Source organism: Pseudochaenichthys georgianus, chromosome 15, assembly GCF_902827115.2.
Source record: "Pseudochaenichthys georgianus chromosome 15, fPseGeo1.2, whole genome shotgun sequence".
NCBI classification, from domain to species: domain Eukaryota; kingdom Metazoa; phylum Chordata; class Actinopteri; order Perciformes; family Channichthyidae; genus Pseudochaenichthys; species Pseudochaenichthys georgianus.
Genome location: NC_047517.1, coordinates 34092939 through 34111850, shown reverse-complemented (window position 1 = coordinate 34111850; position 18912 = coordinate 34092939). Strand labels below are relative to the sequence as shown.

Here is an 18912-nt window from a genome sequence, read left to right as displayed (position 1 = left end):
ATGTCTTGACATTATGTCTACTTAACATTCAACCCGTCAACCGTCCAATAAATAAGCCAGTTTCCCATCTTCTTGGCTATGCAACACACAGGCTTAACCTTAATTAATGTGCTAACTGAACATAAATACAGTTTTTAAATCAATAAAAACGCAAGGCTAAAACAGCAGCACAACATAATTCAAAGCCAAGAGGAATGAACAGAAGCAAATGAATGAGTAAGATAGAAAGTAGAGACATGGTAAAAAAGGGGTGGGGAGTTATTGATTTGGTCCTGAATGAGCAGTCCGCCTCGCCGCTCATCGTGACCACCACATCACACCTCCACTTTCTCACATCATCAGCAATAACATTCGCAACATCCCACTGACACGGAGCGAAAACAAATCAAACATGCAGATAATGAAGACATTGAAGCTGATAAATATCTGCACGAATAAAAATGAACAGTTATGATTCAAATTAGAGGTTGACAAATGTACTCACAAGATCTCGTCGTTCTGGAACTCCAGGACACCGTGAATGTCTTCGAAGTCCTCTCCGCCACCTCGTGCTGTTCCCTCCACCGTCTTGTACGGCAGCGTTACCACGCCGCGGGCTCCTGACGTTCTCAGCACCTTGACCTCCATGGTGCCAACGCTCTCGCTCACGTGGAATACCGGCTCCTCAAACGTAAAGATACCTGCGTGGTCGTCGTCAAAGATGGTAACGGTCGCCGTTGCGGGAAGGCCGAGACACGCCATTGTTTCCACGTGATTTGCCGACTCGCCTTCCTCTGGCTCCTCGCCCTCTGATGTCAACATCCTGACATTGGTTAGGTGGATCAGGAAGTTCTCATCCTCTTCAAAGATGTCGTCGTCGATGATCCCCACACGGATCTCCTTCATCGTCTCACCAGCCTTGAAGACCACCATGCCTTCGGTGAACTCGTAGTCCGAGCCAGCGTTGGCCGTGCCGTCTTCTGTACGGTAGTCCACTGAAATCGTTTTGCCTAAATCGCCACCGCGGCGCACCACGGTCACCGCCACTGTGCCACAGTTCTCAAGGCACTGGTAAGAACTGGGGTCAAAGAAGAGCTTGGAGATGGGGTCGTTATCACCGATATCAGAGCGAACCTCGTGCATACTGACGGCTTTTCGGGCCTGATCAGCGGCGTGTTTCTTCAGGATGTTTCCGGCGCCTGTCATCAGCCGGGTGGCCTGGCATCGGTAGAAAGCGCGGCTCTTCTGCTGCTGGCTCAGGACTTGGTAGTTGGCAAGCTCAATGAGTTGTTCCACCTGGTGAGAAAAAAACAAGAAAACAGTGTGAAAGGATTTTCTCCTCAGAAACGCTAGCCCCTAGACCTTTTATGGTGGGAGAGAATGTCTTCTTTGTCAACTGGTCTACTTAAATGAGAGAACATCATTGAACACTGTCTGGCTGAATTTCAGGGTTCATCTTTCTAGTCTGGATAAATAACATGGTGTGCCATGTGGGTAAATCCTAGAATAGAAAGGACAGTGATCTAACGATAAATCAACAGAGAATTAACATCAACAGCATCTTTGATTTAGTTATATGCAAGATTAATATGCATCAGATTACAGCAGAACTTGACGTGTCGAATGAAACATGAACAGCTTGTTAATTTCATTAGTAGAGATGTCCTTCTTCATTAAAAGATTCAGGTCTCATGTCATCAACCATCCATCTTGCTTACATATCCCTGAGAAACACACTTGATTTCAGGGTTGATCCCACTATTCCTTCTTTTTATCCTTTCTAGTATTCCTTTTCTATCAGAACATACATCAAGGAGATCAGATCCATTACTTTTTTTCTAATTGGGGAAACAACTCACCTAATAAGAGTCTTTACCGGTGACCAAACTTGGTGATGTAAAATATCCTTCCCATAGTTACGGTCAAGAGTTTTACCTCCGTTCTTAATCACAGTCTATGTTATAATACATTAGCATTAGATCAACATTTCAATTATCTAATTGGTTTCAAAGAGAGGGCAAACAATGGATAACGTCTGGCTATTCCTGCTGGCTATTGTCAACAATTTACATTCAACACTTTGTTAACAAGTGGGCATTTTGCTTACTTTATTTATAGTAACATAAGGAGAGTGTGTCTTCCTAGAGAGGGGAAACTTTCCACATTCTGCTAAATGAGTCATCAGCAATAGTTTATATCCATCCCTTCGCTATTAGGTCAGCCAGCACCAGTATTAATATCTAGACCACAAACAAAAGGAGAATGTAGTGGGGAAACGAGGACCAATTTCAGAGCCAACACAAAACAACTACATATGTTCTTCTGTGGGTCTCGAACATTCCTTATTCATGCAGTACTGTAGGTAATGGATGCTGCAATATGTCCATATGTTTATCATAGTGGCAGGTAGTCAGCCAGAGAAGCTATTTAATACTGTATGAATTGCCAATGTGAAAACAGTATCTTTGTTTATCATTATAATTTACATATTGATTCAGTGCCGGCTCGGTTTCCTTTGCAATTTTCTCCTTGTAGATGTAATATTATCAAATTAATGTGGGAGGCTGTGATGAGACCTGCGCTGCATTCATCACTATAATCTCTGATAATGGAAGCAAATAGAAAGTGCGTCATCTGTTGCTGCTTATTTTCTCAAATCATTTCCTATATGGAGAAAAACAACCCTGACAAGAGCAACAGTGACAGAATGTTGTTTCTTTCCTGCTGCCTTCTTTTGACTTTGTTACTCACCTCCTTGTCAGGGTGTTTCTGTTTGAGCTCTTTCAGGATCTTGGCCATGTCTCTGCGGGTCTCGTCTTCATCCAGATCTTTCTCATCTATATCCATACCCAATGGTCCATCCAGGAAGTCAACACCATGAGAGTTCAGCATCTTCCCATCCATCTCAATGTCCACCTTAAAAAGGAAAAGGAAACAATGTATTCAGTGCTATTGATTTAAGGCGTGTGAGCAGCATGTCGAATCTAAAGGCACAACAGTTTCTAGTGCTTTCATACAATGCCCTAATGAGCATGCAAATAAATGTGGAAATGTAAAGTTTCTGTAGTTTGCTGGGGTAATTAATATCTTAAGTTACAGTTTTATGACATGTTTCTTTAGAGAGATATATGTGTAACCGCAGGCAGATACTAGCTTATACTGTATATCAGCCATTGTTTTTTCTCAGAGGATAAGGGGCTTGCTCTCTTTATCAATTAAAGCCTGTTATCCTTTCAATACAGCTTTATTGACAACATTTCATTAAGCTTTTGAGCACGATGGCAATTTAAAACGTTATTTTTTACCTCTTTGACACGAGGGACACGGTGGGGCAATGATTTTCTTTTGCCAGAAGTTGAAATAAAAGTGCTCTTCGTGAACTAATGTAGCACTGATTATTATTAATCAAATGAAAGAAAAGGTAACACAAACATTGACACTGAGAGACTTTAATTAACTGAGTGATGATTAAACATAGCGTGATACTAAAAAGGTAATTAGATCAGTGCAATGCACCGCGTCAGACATCACAAAGAGCATCAGATAGTAACCATAACAGGAAATTAAAAAGTTACAATAATTAAAAAATATCTGTGTGTCTTTGCAGTAGCTTGATATGCTTCATGGCAGGAGTTTACCTTGGCAGGAATCCATTCAGTAATAGAGATAATTGTTTTAGATACACGTTACTAATGAACTCACATCCGCCTACATAGAGTGCCTTATGTGCTCCTTTGTTTATTAGTGTTAATTAATCCGAGCATACCTTAGAAGGAAGTGGGCGGTCTCCCTCGGTCTCGATGATCATGCCACGCTGCTTTCCAGTGCGGTAGCGCTTGTACACGTACTTGTAGAACAGCAGGCGGCGGTCGGCCACCCAGGCGAACAGCACACATATGGGGAAGAAGAAGAAGGTGAGCAGCCCCTCCCACACCTGCACCACGCCAGGAGAGATCACAGACAGGATCAGGTAGAGCCAGATGTAGGCGAAGATACTCCAGGTGGCCGTGACGAAGAACACGCGGAGGTGCTTGACCTTCCTCGTCTCGCCGTCGGGAACAACGTACACACAGAGCCCGATGATGACGAACATGTTGAATGCCGCAGAACCCACAATGGTGGCGGGGCCCAGTGTGCCAGCTTCGAACCCGTGACCTATGACCTCTATGACGGACAGCAGGATCTCTGGAGCCGACGAGCCCAGAGCCATGAGGGTGAGATTGGAGACGGTCTCGTTCCAGATCCGAACGGTGGTGGTGGTGGTTTCTCCATTGGGCTTCTTTATAGTGATCTCCTTTTCTTGAGACGTGATGACCTCTATCGATGCCATGAAACGGTCTGCAATGATCGACACGCCAAGGAACATGTAGACTAAAGCCACAAAATAAACTGTTGCCCGGGCCACTTTGTCACCAAATGACGGGTTCTGAGGCTCCCAAATAGGAAGGACCACCCCTTTTGCGCATGGCTCAGCCATGCTGCATTCCGTTTTGTTGGTGGACACCGCTAAAACTGAGGCATCGAAACTCTGCTCAGGCAGAGTGCCGGCCAAAGAGGGATCGAGCTTTAGGAGGATGATCACCGTGAAGACTGCTACCCTCAGGGCAGGGGACAGGAGGGATGAGTGATCCCAGCGACCCATGATGACGTCCGAACCAGCACCGTTAGGTGACGATTTATGAGGATATCAAACCTTTAGAGGGAACAGAGGAGAAAGATTCAGATTAGACCATCATAGACTTAATACATGTTATAATGTGACATTATGGATGTAGTGTTTAGGTTGGATTTTCTTCTTTCTAATTTAGAATTTGCAATACATATTTAAGCAGTTACCAACTCTTATCCCTTTTTTATCTCAAATATGTAGATGGAACAGACGACAAGAAAGTGTGTTGTATCAGACGATGAAACATCTTGGTTTAAACTGAGGAGTCACGAACTCGGCTTAAATATGTTCTAACTCCGAGTAAATGCTCAAGCAGTGCACGATAAAATCATCTTCTGTGTGTAAATAACACTCACTCTCACGTAACTTTTGCAGACTTCAAAACAAGGTGGCTGCTCACTTTTAGGCATTAAAAACCTCATAAAAATATGTTTCACGTTCAATGTTTGCCAAGCTGTTAAGGGTCAGCAAGTTCATCCAACCACGCCAAAGATAAACTTCAGCTCCTGAGTTCGGCACTCTATATTTTCAAGGAGCAGCTTCTGAAATATAATTGCCACATTCCTCCAACAATAATACCCTGCTGTTCCTCATGCAACCCGAGGAGTGGCCCTCCCTGATAACAGACGGGTTGGCTTCTGTCAACAACACTGGCATTCCAATTACCATACAGCTTTGAAGCCAGGCAGCCATTTCTAACAGGTAATGTAATCCAAACTCATTGTTTTTAAACTGGCTTGCAAGATAACGAATCAATTAATCAACCAATCCCTCACAAAAAATGCATTTGAAGTATTTTCAATCCAAGGGGTTATCTAGTTCTTAAATAGTGGTTAGTGGTTTAATGGTGGTTAAATACTGTGGGTATAGGATATTGGTCTCTTTCTCTCCAACAATGTAAACTAAAAAAACATTTGATTGGGTATCACTTGTCTTTGTTTGCTGAGCTATGTACACAAATAACCCACTCCAGCATTTCGAGTGCAGTGAGATTTTTCTTACAAAAAGTATTTAAATTAGTAGTTTATGAATGTCTTGTCAGATTCAGAGATGACCGGTGATATGGACTGTTATGATTCATACTGAATGGGATCAACATACAGTAACTGGGAGTCTGACCATGCAATACCTTCCAAATAGGAAGTCAACAACGTATTCCCAAATGCACAGGCAGCCAATGTGCACAGGTAGTGTTTGTTAGGAGAAAGGAAGCAGATGAAGGGAAAGGGATGTGGGTGATCCCATGGTAAAGCACAACTTTCTAAAACACACACACACATCCTCTCCTGAGGTTTTAGGGGATAAGAAGACAAATAAAAAGATTCCTTTCAGTGCTGCCAAATATACTGAATAACGAAGTTCCCAGACAGATTGTGTGCCCATGAATTCTCTATGGAGCTGAGACGCCTACAAGCAGTGACACAATGGAAGACTGCTTGTCCTTATTTGTGTTTTGTGCTGTGGTTCAGTATTCATGTATCCGTCAGGTGACATGCCACTCTACCAGGTACAAATAGTTGAGAGTTGGAAAATAATCATCAATGATCTCTTTCAATCCTTGATTTGCGATCTGATTGTGTATCGGCACAAGGCTAGATATACTCTAAGTATGATTTTTTGGCATATTACATGTATGCTGTATGTTGGTTATGTCCATTGGTAGAGAATACAGCATAGGTTGATTGACATATTTGAGTTTTGTACCTTTGGCACATCTGTGAGCACACACGTGTTGATGGTCCTCTCTTTACTCACCATCTCATCTGATTTACCCAGTTACAAACCTTTACCACTCTGTACACCTTGTAGTTTCAGCACTGCTGCACACACAAGAGTAGTAATCCTTTTAATCAGGGATCAATAAGAAACAAGGATCAGCTTAGAAATCTCCTCAAACAAGCTTCTTCCACATCCCTGCATGCCAACATCCATTTCCTGATCATTAATTGTTCACACTCTTACATGCAGAAGCAGCACAATTCCCCCCGACATCAATAGTTACATTAGTAGTTTCCTGCGTTTCCTCTTACCACAATACTCATTATATATGAGGCTGTAAAGGCCCTAACAATAAGAATCACATTTTCTCTTACATTACATGAAGCGAGGCGTAGGAGCCGTAGGGCCCTGGCACTATTAGAAGCTAAATGAACAACACATAATCCATTTCCACAGGGAACATAGTCAATGAGTGGATGTTCATTCTATATATAATAAATAGAGAATATGTGTGCTGTGCCTAATGGTTTCTTGCTAGATAAATAAGTTACTGTGATCAGACCATAATGGTGAATGTACAGTATTGGGTTGCATCAGTGTTGGTTTGAATGTTGATGTGTCTCTAGCTGGGGCTCAGCTGGGATGTGAGAACCTTTTGTTAAGAAAATCAATTGCAATCAAAATTACATGTCTACTTAATTAAACTACTGTTCATCACTACCAAAATAAACATTTCCCTCCTAATGTGTTTCAGAAGTTCTTTGCCTTTAATGGCCTTCTTGTGGGACCACACAAGGCTTACTATGGCATTTCCAAGTGATCAATAATTCAGTGTGCTTAGGGATTTGGTAGTTTTCACTTAAGGATGTCCTTTATACAACAGGCTGACGTCTAAAGAGCTTCTATATTCTAGCCGTTTTCTAAACAGTAGAGTGCATTTTCAATTGCTTCTGTGCACAAGTGAATGCACTAGGTAAGTTAGGCAAGTTGAGCAGAAATGTATGAATGAAAATGTAAGAAATAGTTAGAATTGTATCATTATCAGGGTGTGTAAAGTATACCATGATAATAAAATGTAACGATGACTATATCCCAACCTTGCTGTGACCCCACCTCATGACGTCAACACTTGAACGGCTTTATGTCAAAGAGAAAACCACATTCAAAGGAGGCAGCCATCAAAAACAGTCAAGGCTCATACAAACCAGTTGGAGTCTAATAGATTCACCACAGGTAGGAAAACAATTTAAACCTCACCCTTACAGAGGCCCTTTAATCTTTTTGGGATTTCCCCTTTCCTTAGTGTGTTATATACTGTAGGTTTCTGTGCATGTAAATGGTCTGCAGAGGCTAAAATCCCAAAGTTCAATTACAAGCTAATTAGCTTAGCTTAGCCTAATCACCGGAAACGGGTAGCCTGGCTGAAGGTGAAAACAAATAAATCAGTTTAGCAGTGCCATAAAATCTCACTAAACAACACTTTGTATCCGTTTGTGTAATCAGTATAAATTGTATATTACTATTTAGTGTGTAATAAATTAATGTCTGAGCACTATGGAGGTATACAATCTCCCTGATGCTTAGAAGCTCAGGTTTTTATATTGCATTACATGGAAGCATTGTGATACCCACAGTCTTGTATTGCTCATATTGTCTCCTCTTAAACTATCCAATCAAACAACGATCGAAGTGGGTTCATTTGCTATGCTTTGTTTTGATCGGCATGATCCCACTGAATAGGGAAACTGAAATAAATGGGCGAATGGTTAATTGTATACAACAATGTTATGGCAGCTGCTTCAGTCCTCACACAAAAGTGGTTGGCAGTGCCTTACAAAAGGTTTCTGAGTATTTTTTCAGTGACTCTGGGAGGTCAAATAAGATAACAAAACACATACAAGACTTTCTCAATTACTGAAAGAGATGACTTTCTACCTTGCTCTTGAAAGGATACATTGTTTCCTTAAAAACAAACTGGATAGGATTTGGGAAATCTGGAAAACCTTTTACGACTTCCTGGAGCTTAATGGTCTCTGGGAGAATGAAGACACTTGAATATTATTTGGGCTGTTTCCATTTTCTTTTCTTCTTTCTTTCTTTTTCTGTTTTGTTTGTTTTGCTGATAGTATGTAAAGTCTGTCTTGTTTATTGAGTGTCATTTCTGTGCATAAAAACGAATAAAGAGATGTTTGAAAAAAAATGAATAAAATAAAAACACCTACAGTACAAGATTTTTCTTTCTTTCTGTAGCTGCTGCCATTCGCACTTCCTAATTGTTTCACCAATGCAATGGACGGTTAATAATAATACATGTTATATACTATACTAAGCACTGTGTTGTATTTTACTTAACAAAATGAATATATTATAACCCAGAGTCAGTTCTCTGCTTTCTGTTCCTGGCTCTGTTTATTCTCAACGACTTGCTTAAAATTCAACCTCACGGCCGGTCCTCAGTAAACTTTGCTTACACACTGTTGATTACTTATCACTTTATCAGGAGATGTCCCTGCAGATCATTACCCGTTCTGCTTATAGTCCCGTTTTTGCTGTATGGCCACAAAACACATCCTGTGGGAATGACTGACTGCACAAGAATCATTACATTAGATAAAGGAAAAATGGATGCCCTGGCTGGTATCAGCACCCAGCTGAAGGGTGTATGTTTACACAGCTGCTGTTAACACGAGAGAGGCTTAGCTGCTTAACAGTGGCTGCTATTTTGGATTTGGTAATTTAACTATCATGTTTCAGAATATCCCACTATGATTTCCCCTAGTGTAATGACCTTAGAACGTGGCTCCATTTCAGGACGAATACATGAGATAACCCTGCCACAGAAACTAATTGCACGCACGCACGCACGCACGCACGCACGCACGCACGCACGCACGCACGCACGCACGCACGCACGCACGCACACACACACACACACACACACACACACACACACACACACACACACACACACACTCCATAGAGGCAAAATCAAAAGAACAATACATAACGTTTAGATAAGCAAGCTAATGTGCTGCACTGAGGCAAGCTGTTCCCTTTCTGCCCTAAAACTGTCATTCCTTTGGGACTCTGAAGGCAGCACCACAAGGTGTCAAGAAGGCAGCTACAAAGAAAAACTAGCAACAGAGAAAAGAGGAAAAAGCAAAGACAAAGGACATGATCCCACTTTTTTCCATAAACCAAAAATGTCCATAAGACGCTAAATCATGCAGGGAATACGAGTTTTTATGATACAGTGGTTGAATTATTCAAAGCAGACTAGATGCTGAGCATACGTACATGCCAACACAAATAAGCCATATTTGATGCAGGAAAACACAGAGCGCTGCTTCGAGGTGCAGCCTGATGTTTTACTCGCTATGTGGTAGGGCATGATCGTCTTTGTCAGTGAGGAAATATAATGAAGTATGGAAAAGTAAATGGAGGGAGGAGGGAGGGATGGAAAGCGAAAGACAGACCGAAGGAGAAAGATGAAGTGAATGAAACAGAGTCATTGAGGAAAAGAGAATGAGAGAAAGAGTCAGAAGGAAAGGTAAGGTAACCTAATATAGTCGTATAACTTTTCTTTATATATAAATAGAGGTATTCCTTTGTAATGTTGCTGTGTAAGTAGGACACAATACACACACACTAACGCACAAAGGCCCTGCTAGCAAGTGAATATTTATGGTGTGTGGTTACCATCATTGCAGTGATGTTGAGCTCTTTTAGCCTGCATCTGCCTCTCAGTCAGTCCTGGAGCAAAGACACTTTGACACGTTATTACACTAAGAGTGGCAGAAATGATCAGACTGGCTCTGAATACACAGAGCTATATCCTACTGTGTGTCATTCTTTCTTTCCACTGACAATACCTCCATATCTGTCTGTCTGGATTGTGATGAGCGACATGTTCACGGGGGGAAAGTGATAATGAGATATGGGAAACAAGCAATTTAACACCAACAATCATTCAAAAACTTTTAAGTCAAATAAATGGCTTCCCTTATTTCAAGTGCTGCATTCATTTATTGGAGAAGAACTAGCCAAAGGCACACAATCATCCAATATCCATCCGCACATTAAACTCTCCTTCAAGGGGTGGCTGGTATTGTCAGTTTAAATTGCTTTTTTTCCTCGATTTTAACAACATGTTACATGCCACGGGAAAACAGTCAAAGCCTCAAGGTTTCATGTTTCATCTTGATCTAATTATTACATATATACAAAACCTTGACGACATACACTAAAACCTGCTCTAATTATAATACTGTACTGTAATAGGTTTATATTGTTATGAGTAATACGACAAAGTCACAGATAACGATCCACGCAGCCTTTTAGTTTCTTTGAGTTTTGAGTTTTACCTTTGCTGTTTTGGTTCACTCTATGTGCAGTCATTAGTTCTTATAAACGTACTATACACGCCTGACTCACATTTGTCGTATGAACAGAAACACAAATGAGTGCTAATGTTGTCTCTAACAGGATGCCAGTTAATCTAAAGGAGTTCTTGCATGTGACTTATATCACCTAAGATGATAATATTGAATCTACAGCGAGTATCAGTATTTTTTTCTATCTATCAAAGAATAAACGTGTTTTTCTTATAGTTCGAAAGAGAAGGGTAATCCGAGACAAACATCTTTATATGTTATGTAAATGTGTCTTGAATCCTCTGTTCATGCTTTTCGTCATATCTAGCTACTCTGTGTGTCGCATGTAACCTTGTTTGGATTCATGCATATTGTTTGGATATATATATATATATATATATATTATATTACTGTCCTTGAGGGGGGTTGTGCCCACTCTGTACATCCACTGACTGCAAGGACGCAACAGAAAGAGATGTTGTCTAATTATTCATAATGCTCGTTAAAATGCAGAAATGTAAATGTAAGGTTTAACTTTAGAGGATATGTGTAGCCTCTTTTTTGCCCTATATAGCATTACTTTTGCTGCTGCTGTTTTCTAGAATCAGCCCATACAGTATGTTCAGTAAATACTGTTATTTTTGTCAAGGATCTTAAGCCACCACTGGCTCGGTTTATTAGAAATAGAAATATAAACTAAACATTTACAGGCTACTGTGTTGATCCTTTAGATGTTAGAAAAGCATCCTCTTGGTTTTGTGCTATGAAGATTTTGCATTTCTGCCAACAAATCTTACAAAGTGTGCATCATAAGATTCAGCATTAAATGCAGAGTACAGGCCAATAAAGGCTGCCAGTCTTCCCAGTGACTGGATGATTGGTTTAAAATGCTTTTACTTAGATTAACATAACAATGATTTATTCGCTTTATGTTTTTACAGACATGACGTACGTATCAATCAGAAGGAGTTGGTATTTAACCGTACACATAATTAGCATAGGACTTACAACTGACAGTTGGGTTGCATTTATTAACACACAAGCACAAATGACTTACACTGGATGGTTAGCTTGAAGATAACCCATCAACCTCCAAATAGATCTCTAATAGATCAAATCTTTGATGTTTGTGATGCTGGTGACTACACATGGGCGATCGAAATATGTCACAGAGTGTCACCATGCACTTCAGAAGGATTTGCCTTGGCTATGCATACAGTACAGTGCAGGTTTCATTCTCCAAAATACTTAAGGCTCATTAGTTATTCAATATTTATTTGTATATATTATGATAACTGTTCTGTATTTATTAAGAATATGAAAAAGCAGGTACAATTGGGACTGGCTGATCTGCAGTAGACTCAGCAGCTTTTTTGCTTTTCCCCCTAATACTCCACTTTACCTGACTGGTCTATGTCATGAAAGAACCCCGTTTACAGTAAACAAGAATGAACAGGTTCCCCTTTCGGAAAAAGACAAGGACAGCTTTTTGGTGCGTAGGCGTGGGAACATACAAATCTGCGGGAAAAAACAGTTTAAACTTTTTAAGAGTAAGTCTAACACAAAAAATATTTCATATTTGTCCTATAACAATTAGTAACTGATATGGATCACATTAAGTCTGTTTATTCTAACTATGATGAAATGTGTGTATATACGTATGCATGTACAAATGTAGATACGCACATACTGTATCTAGATCTTTTGTACAAATAACTTGACCTGATCAAATTTACACTTGGAGGGTTATTTGCTGTGGACTCAAGGAAGTCGTTGAGTGCAAGCCCCTGAGATCTGTGTGACATTTATTTTTAGTGTGTTCTCTACACACTTCGTTATGTATTGAGATGATTGCCTGTTACAACCCAAAACAGCATCGTCTTGCTCTCCGTCTATTATACTTTATTAGCATAGCCTTGCTTTGGTATGCAACTATGTCAGGGCAGCTGTCATGGCAGGCAGAAAGGAAGTGCGGTGTCGAATTTGAAGGTGACCAATCCTTTGTTAACATGAACCACAACCAACAACAACCAAGTCAGAGAAAGCTTACCTCGACTTTCCTATGGGAAAAATTTTGGTCAAGGATACTTCAACATGTTGACTGCGGGGGATGGGAATCTAACCACCACCCTCTGACCGGTAGGCACCCAATACCCCTCTAGGCTAAAGTCATCAATGAACATCATGATGGAGATATACATTTTCAGCAATACTACAAAAAAACCAAGAGAAACAATCTGTTCTATCCCTTCTTCCAACTCAGCCTCGTCTCAGCCATTTAGCCGATGACTTATTTCCAACATGGTGCCATAATCTCTCCTCAATCAGGTTAAGAATAGGCCTCCTCATGAGATACGGCAAGAGTCTAGCGTCAGACATTGAGAAAGGTCAGCTTTTATTGCAAAATACATCACTTGTGTTAACCTGAACCCGTTTTCATTGTGATGAAGCCTCACCACTGCATCGCCACAAGATCTTAAATCCCATCACCAACTGCACCACTGCTGGGAGGTAAATAAGGCAGTAAAAAGCTGAGGCTGCGTTTCAGTTTTTCATTGTCATAAATAAATATTTCATACCATCCACAATGGATGAGATTCAGCTCCTCTGTGTCATGCTCATAAACCCCTCGACTGGAGTCAGCTGGGAAAAAAATTGCCTGGAAAGCCTTGATTGTACCTGCCTGATGTGCCAAGCGCTCCTCACAAGACGAAGCGTCTGTAGTGTCACATCAGGAGAATGAAAAGCCGCTGTCTGCTGCCTGCTCTAATAAATGTCAGGCCTACAGCTAACTGAATCTCTTCATGTTGATGTATCTTCTATAACACAGCAGACAAAGGCTAACATAAGTATTTGTTCTAGAATGTCACGTTTAAAAACCCAACTGATCCATTTTAAATTCAGAAACATGAATGAAAAAGTGGCAGGGCTCGGAATCCCCCCCCCCCCCCCCAACCTGCTCTGCCCTGATGTGCAAAGGCAGTCCTTAAGTGCCAATATGGTTTGTCGCAAAGGATGGGGACGTGCAGAATTGCGCAATTGTGGCTTTCTGTGCACTTTTGCAAATGGGCCATTCATGCTTTAAAAGGATACTAGACTGCGCATGTTTGTCAGCCAACTTCCACATTGAAAGCCTATAAAAAGGGTGCGAACCTGGTTATCTGAACGTGCTCTGCATCCGTAATTATTATTCCACTAAAAATAAGCGAGGGGAGGAGGGCAGGGAAAGAGGGTGGGGGTAAAGGGCAAAATAAGAATATAAAAGCCCCTTAAACCAAAAGAAACAGCCTCTAGTTTCACATTTTAAAGAAAAAAAAAGAACTGCAACCAGTGATTTTAAAACCAGTGCTCCTCTGTCTATAGCCTACATCTCTGAATCAAAGAGGTGGAGAGGCGCAGTGTGGACAGCGCGTTGCAGGAGGATGGGGTGAGGAAACATCGTTTCCACATCGCATCCAAACCCTTCCGACGCATGGTGCTTTCAAGTCTTCCATCTGTGCTCCATGAGGCAACACCGTCCACTCCACATCCCTCCCTCCATAAATTAACTTGCTTCCACCAGACAATGCGGCGTGAGCCAAAGCCCACCGGCGTTCAGTATCACTACCATGATTGTCCCTTGTTCTGAAACCGTACCCAAAAAAAACTGCAGAATATCCTACCTGTTTATCCAGAGAGTGTCCGCAATCCGGAGAAGGCAGTCAGTAGTAAAAGCAGGACTAACGCTCTACTAGCAGCAGAACCAGGAGGAGGAGGAGAAGTAGAGGTAAGCCAGTAGTGGGGAATGGTAATGGAGACGCAGGGAGCTCTTATACGCCAGCCAAGGCAGCGTATCCACACAGCGAGACGCGCAAAAGAGAGGGAGAGGTGTCCGGGTTCCCATGCACTGACAGCTTTTTATTTGTTGCTGTTGTTTTCAGTTGTTGCCTACTCTTCGTTTCCATGCAGCGGGACGTGTAAGACCTGTATGATCGGATAACCGGAGCGGAGCTTCATCAGCAAACCCGCATTTGTTGGGACGAGGCGCGCAGCACAGCCGACTTCTTCCTCATTCTTCCCTTCCCGATGCCCCTCTCACTCCGTGCAAGCGCAAGAGAAAAGGAGAGAGAGAGAGAGAGAGATAGAGAGAGAAAGAAAGAGAGAAAGAGAGGAGGAGGAGAGCGAGAGTATACTAGAGCGAAAGAGCGAGAAAGTGTGTGTACTGTTCCCTCACACACCGACTGAGGATCAGCGCGCCTCCTTCTCTCAGTGCGGTGTGTGTCTATATGCACATGTTTCTAGTCACACACACACAAACACACACACACACACACACACACACACACACACACACACACACAAACACACACACACACACACACACACACACACACACACACACACACACACACACACACACACACACACACACACACACACACACACACACACACACACACACACACACACACAATGATAGTTATTCCAGAAATGTGTCATAGCCCGCCCACTCTGCATGTCTATGTCTCTCAAGTTGAATGATTTTATAGAGAAAAGTTGGTATTTAGTGCAATATTTCATCTTGCATTATCAATGGCTGCCGTGTACATTAATATCTGAAATAAAGATTCTCAACGACAAAAAAATGCCTGATTTACAGTGTTAGAACTTAGCGGTACATCTTGTGGTTTGATGACCCGAACCTGACAATGCTGAGATCCACTTCCTTTTTTGTTGAAACTACAAACATATTTTTAAAAACCTTTTATACGAAGAGAGAGCAGCATGTATAAAATAAACTAATAACTGAAGAGCCATTGACTTATTGACCTTTTGGAAAAACTGGAATTCCTAAAATAAACCTCAATAAGAGGAACCAGTTCTTCAACACTGTAAAATGTGGAACAATCAGTTTGACGATCTGAATGAAACCTAAACCGAAGTCACTACAACAAAATACTTCTACTACTACACAGCATTTTCTTTTCCTGTTGGTAAGCAGCCATGGTATAAGTGCTATAAAACACACAAGGCTGAACCAATATAAACAAATAATTGACTTGATAGCGCAGCAGTTTTTGCCTTCACCTCATCCATTACTTTATATAGCAGCATTACCTCTCATTTCAAATGATTGTATAAAGACTTTCTGAAGTGATGCATGGGGAGAGACCTACACATTAAGGGGAAGAGAGATCGAGAGAAAGAGACAAGAAAACAGATTAAAGGAGACACATTAAGAGTCCTTATAAAACTCAGCATAGATTGATTGTTTTGCATGTGCGAAAGCCACAGAAAAAATCCTCATCTGATAACTCTGTCGTTACAAATATTAGGTTGTGGATCCAATAACAAATGCAGAGACTAAAAAATACCTAGTAAAGAATATGTTGCTTGACGATCGAATAGTTAGAAACAGGAAGGCTTGAGACCAGTAGTAAGTCAGAAAAAGTAGTTAGCTAGACAAAAAAGGGAAATACAACAGGAGATCTAGATCAGGGATCACCAACTACATTTGTCCAAGAGCCAAAATGTATCCAATAGACACTATCGCGGGCCAGCGATTTTTATATAGTCCACAATGCTAGTGGAGCACGCTCAGGTACTGCGGACCACATAAAGCTTAGCAGACTCTTCACGCTAACGAAGGATCACTTCTAGACAGGGTTGGGAGGGTTACTTTGTAAATGTAATCAGTTAATGAATACTGAATACATGCTCTGAAAGTAATCAGAATACAGTTACGTATTCAGATTACTTTTAGAATACGTTTGGATTACTTTCTTTTTCCATAACAGATGGGTATGTTTTGGTGAACAGGAGACACGTATTTTACTGTTTTAATGGCTTATCAAGAACTCAAACACAGCATCTTGGTGTCATTCTGGACAGCTCCCTCTCATCTGCACCCCACATAAAAAACATCACCCGGACTGCATTCTTTGTACTGTCTTAAAACCTTTCCTTAGAATATGTTATGAATTGTAAGGTGTCCTTGGGTGCTTTGAAAGGCGCCCCTAAATAGAATGAATTATCATTATTATTTATTATCTGAAACGATGTAATAACTTTTAAAAAAGAATCCAGTCACTTGCCCCATGCATTCAGCAGCAGCAGGCCATTCACTTTGATTTGATCCTGTTATGAAATGTCATAATTTCGACAATAAATAAATGCTACATAAACGTTATCTTGCACATTTTATCTAACAAACTCCGTTTCTAACTTTCAATATATTTTAAAAGAGATCTCTCTCTCTCTCTCTGCGTGCGGGGGCGGGGCCTCACAGACACGCTGCATCTCTCAAGCTCACAGACATGCTGCAGCGTTGTGCAGTGCGCACACAGTTCTGCCGGTAATGAATATTACATTTTGTGAGGAAACTTTTCCACCAATAATTCCAATAAGTATTCCAAAATGTATTCACTTCAGGTTTACGAAAGTAACTGTAATCAGATTACTTGTTTTTCAAATGTAACGCCAGCTGAATACAGTTAGCCTACTTGATTTTTGTATTCTGATTACATAACGCTGTTACATGTATTCCTTTACAACCCAACCCTGCTTCTAGGCTACTGTCCCGCAGCTCCTGCCTCTCTGTTGGACTCTGTCGCAGCGGGGCTACTGCTGTGGTGCGGAGCGCACAAAGCTGAGTCTTCACAACGAAGGATCACTTCTTCTTCAAGGCAGAGAAGGTTTCGCAGTACGCAGTCTACTGTCCCGCAGCTGCTGCCTCTCTGTTGGACTCCGGTACTGCACCTTAGCCCCTGAGACGTTGTAAAAAAAATAAATGGATGGGGGGTGAACGCAGTAACCACTCCGCCAACGCCACAATGTCACCCCCGTCGTGCGGGCCAGATGAGAATGTCTGGCGGGCCGGATGTGTCCCGCGGGCCGCCAGTTGGTGGTCACTGATCTAGATGGTTGACATTATACGCCACAAACAGGCTGGCAGGAATGCCTCAACTACAATAAACAAATAAATAAACAATGGGCAAAACATGACCTCTGTGTATTCACTGGGGTTAATTGTCCACGAGGAGCAGCTGGGTAGGCAACCAACAAGGCCAGGTGACCTATAAAGGAGGGAAACTCAGTGAGGGCAACTGTAGGGCAGGCGAGGCAGAACAGGATCCTGGAAAATCCTACACACTGGGAATAACGTGAGAAATAGTCTGAGGCTATGTGTGAAATAATTCACTCATTCACTATCTAGGGAGCTCTATGTAAAGGACTTTAAAGTGAGCTCATCGGAAAAATGAAAAAAAACACTACTTGAGTCATTTTCTCTGCACCGTTGGTTACATCATTGCTGTTTTACAATCAAAAAGCCAGATTAACTTCGGCTTGTGGAACATCCATTACAAATACAGACATGCATTTTTGTGATAAATAATACAGCAGTTAGTTCAGTTGCTTCTTGAAGCACTCTAATGGCGCGTTTCCACTACAGCGCGGAGCCCCGTTTAAGAGGGCTGTGACGTCAGCGGCCCGCTTTTGGTTGCGTTTCCACTTGGCCTAGTACCGGCTAGCGGGTCCTAATTCACAGTTTTTCTGGCCCCATAAAATCGGGGTTGTAGGGCCAGGAACAACCAGGCTGTGACGTCACTCTTGACTGCTGATTGGTCAGAGAGAATCGTCGCAATATATATATATATATATATATATATATATATATTAGTGCTGTCAAAATTATCGCGTTAACGGCGGTAATTAATTTTTTGAATTAATTGCGTTAAAATATTGAACGCATTTAACGCATGTGCAGAATGGCCCGCCCCATACGTGCCACTAGTGGCAGCGCCAGGGTATGGCTGGGGTAGGCTACACCCATACCAAGAAATGGCTTAGCCCCACCATGAAAAATGATGTTAAAGTAAGCAAAATAAAGTCTGCCAACTCACGCGGAGTAAATTGCACAGACAGCAGTTAGTAAGATTGATTTCAGTAGCCACGGTTTTGAAAACTTTTGTCACGTAGTGATCGTCTTCTCAATAGAACATCTTTGATAACGGCGTGGTGTTGTTGCAGGAAGTCCCGACGCAGAATACTTTTGCTGTAGTACAGGGCAGAGCCATATAATAGTAATAATATGGCTCTGGTACAGGGGTGCACATAACTGGTACGCAGGTTCTGTGCGTAATCTGAAATGCGTACCGTCACTTGTGTCACAAAGCGCATTTGCGTGACGTA

The 18912-nt window shown here is 41.6% G+C and overlaps 1 protein-coding gene across 1 annotated transcript in view; it reads right to left on the bottom strand.

Moving 5' to 3' along the window:
• Positions 1-14944, bottom strand: part of slc8a1b (solute carrier family 8 member 1b) — a 152882-nt gene extending 137938 nt beyond the window's left edge. Inside the window, exons 1-4 of the mRNA XM_034100353.2 lie at positions 14403-14944; positions 3746-4672; positions 2731-2895; positions 485-1275 (exon numbers count right to left, since the gene is read on the bottom strand). Coding sequence (XP_033956244.1) covers positions 485-1275; positions 2731-2895; positions 3746-4621 — 1832 coding nt within the window. The 5' untranslated portion in view covers positions 4622-4672; positions 14403-14944. The remainder of the gene's footprint in view (positions 1-484; positions 1276-2730; positions 2896-3745; positions 4673-14402) is intronic.
• Between the last annotated feature and the right edge of the window lie 3968 nt (positions 14945-18912).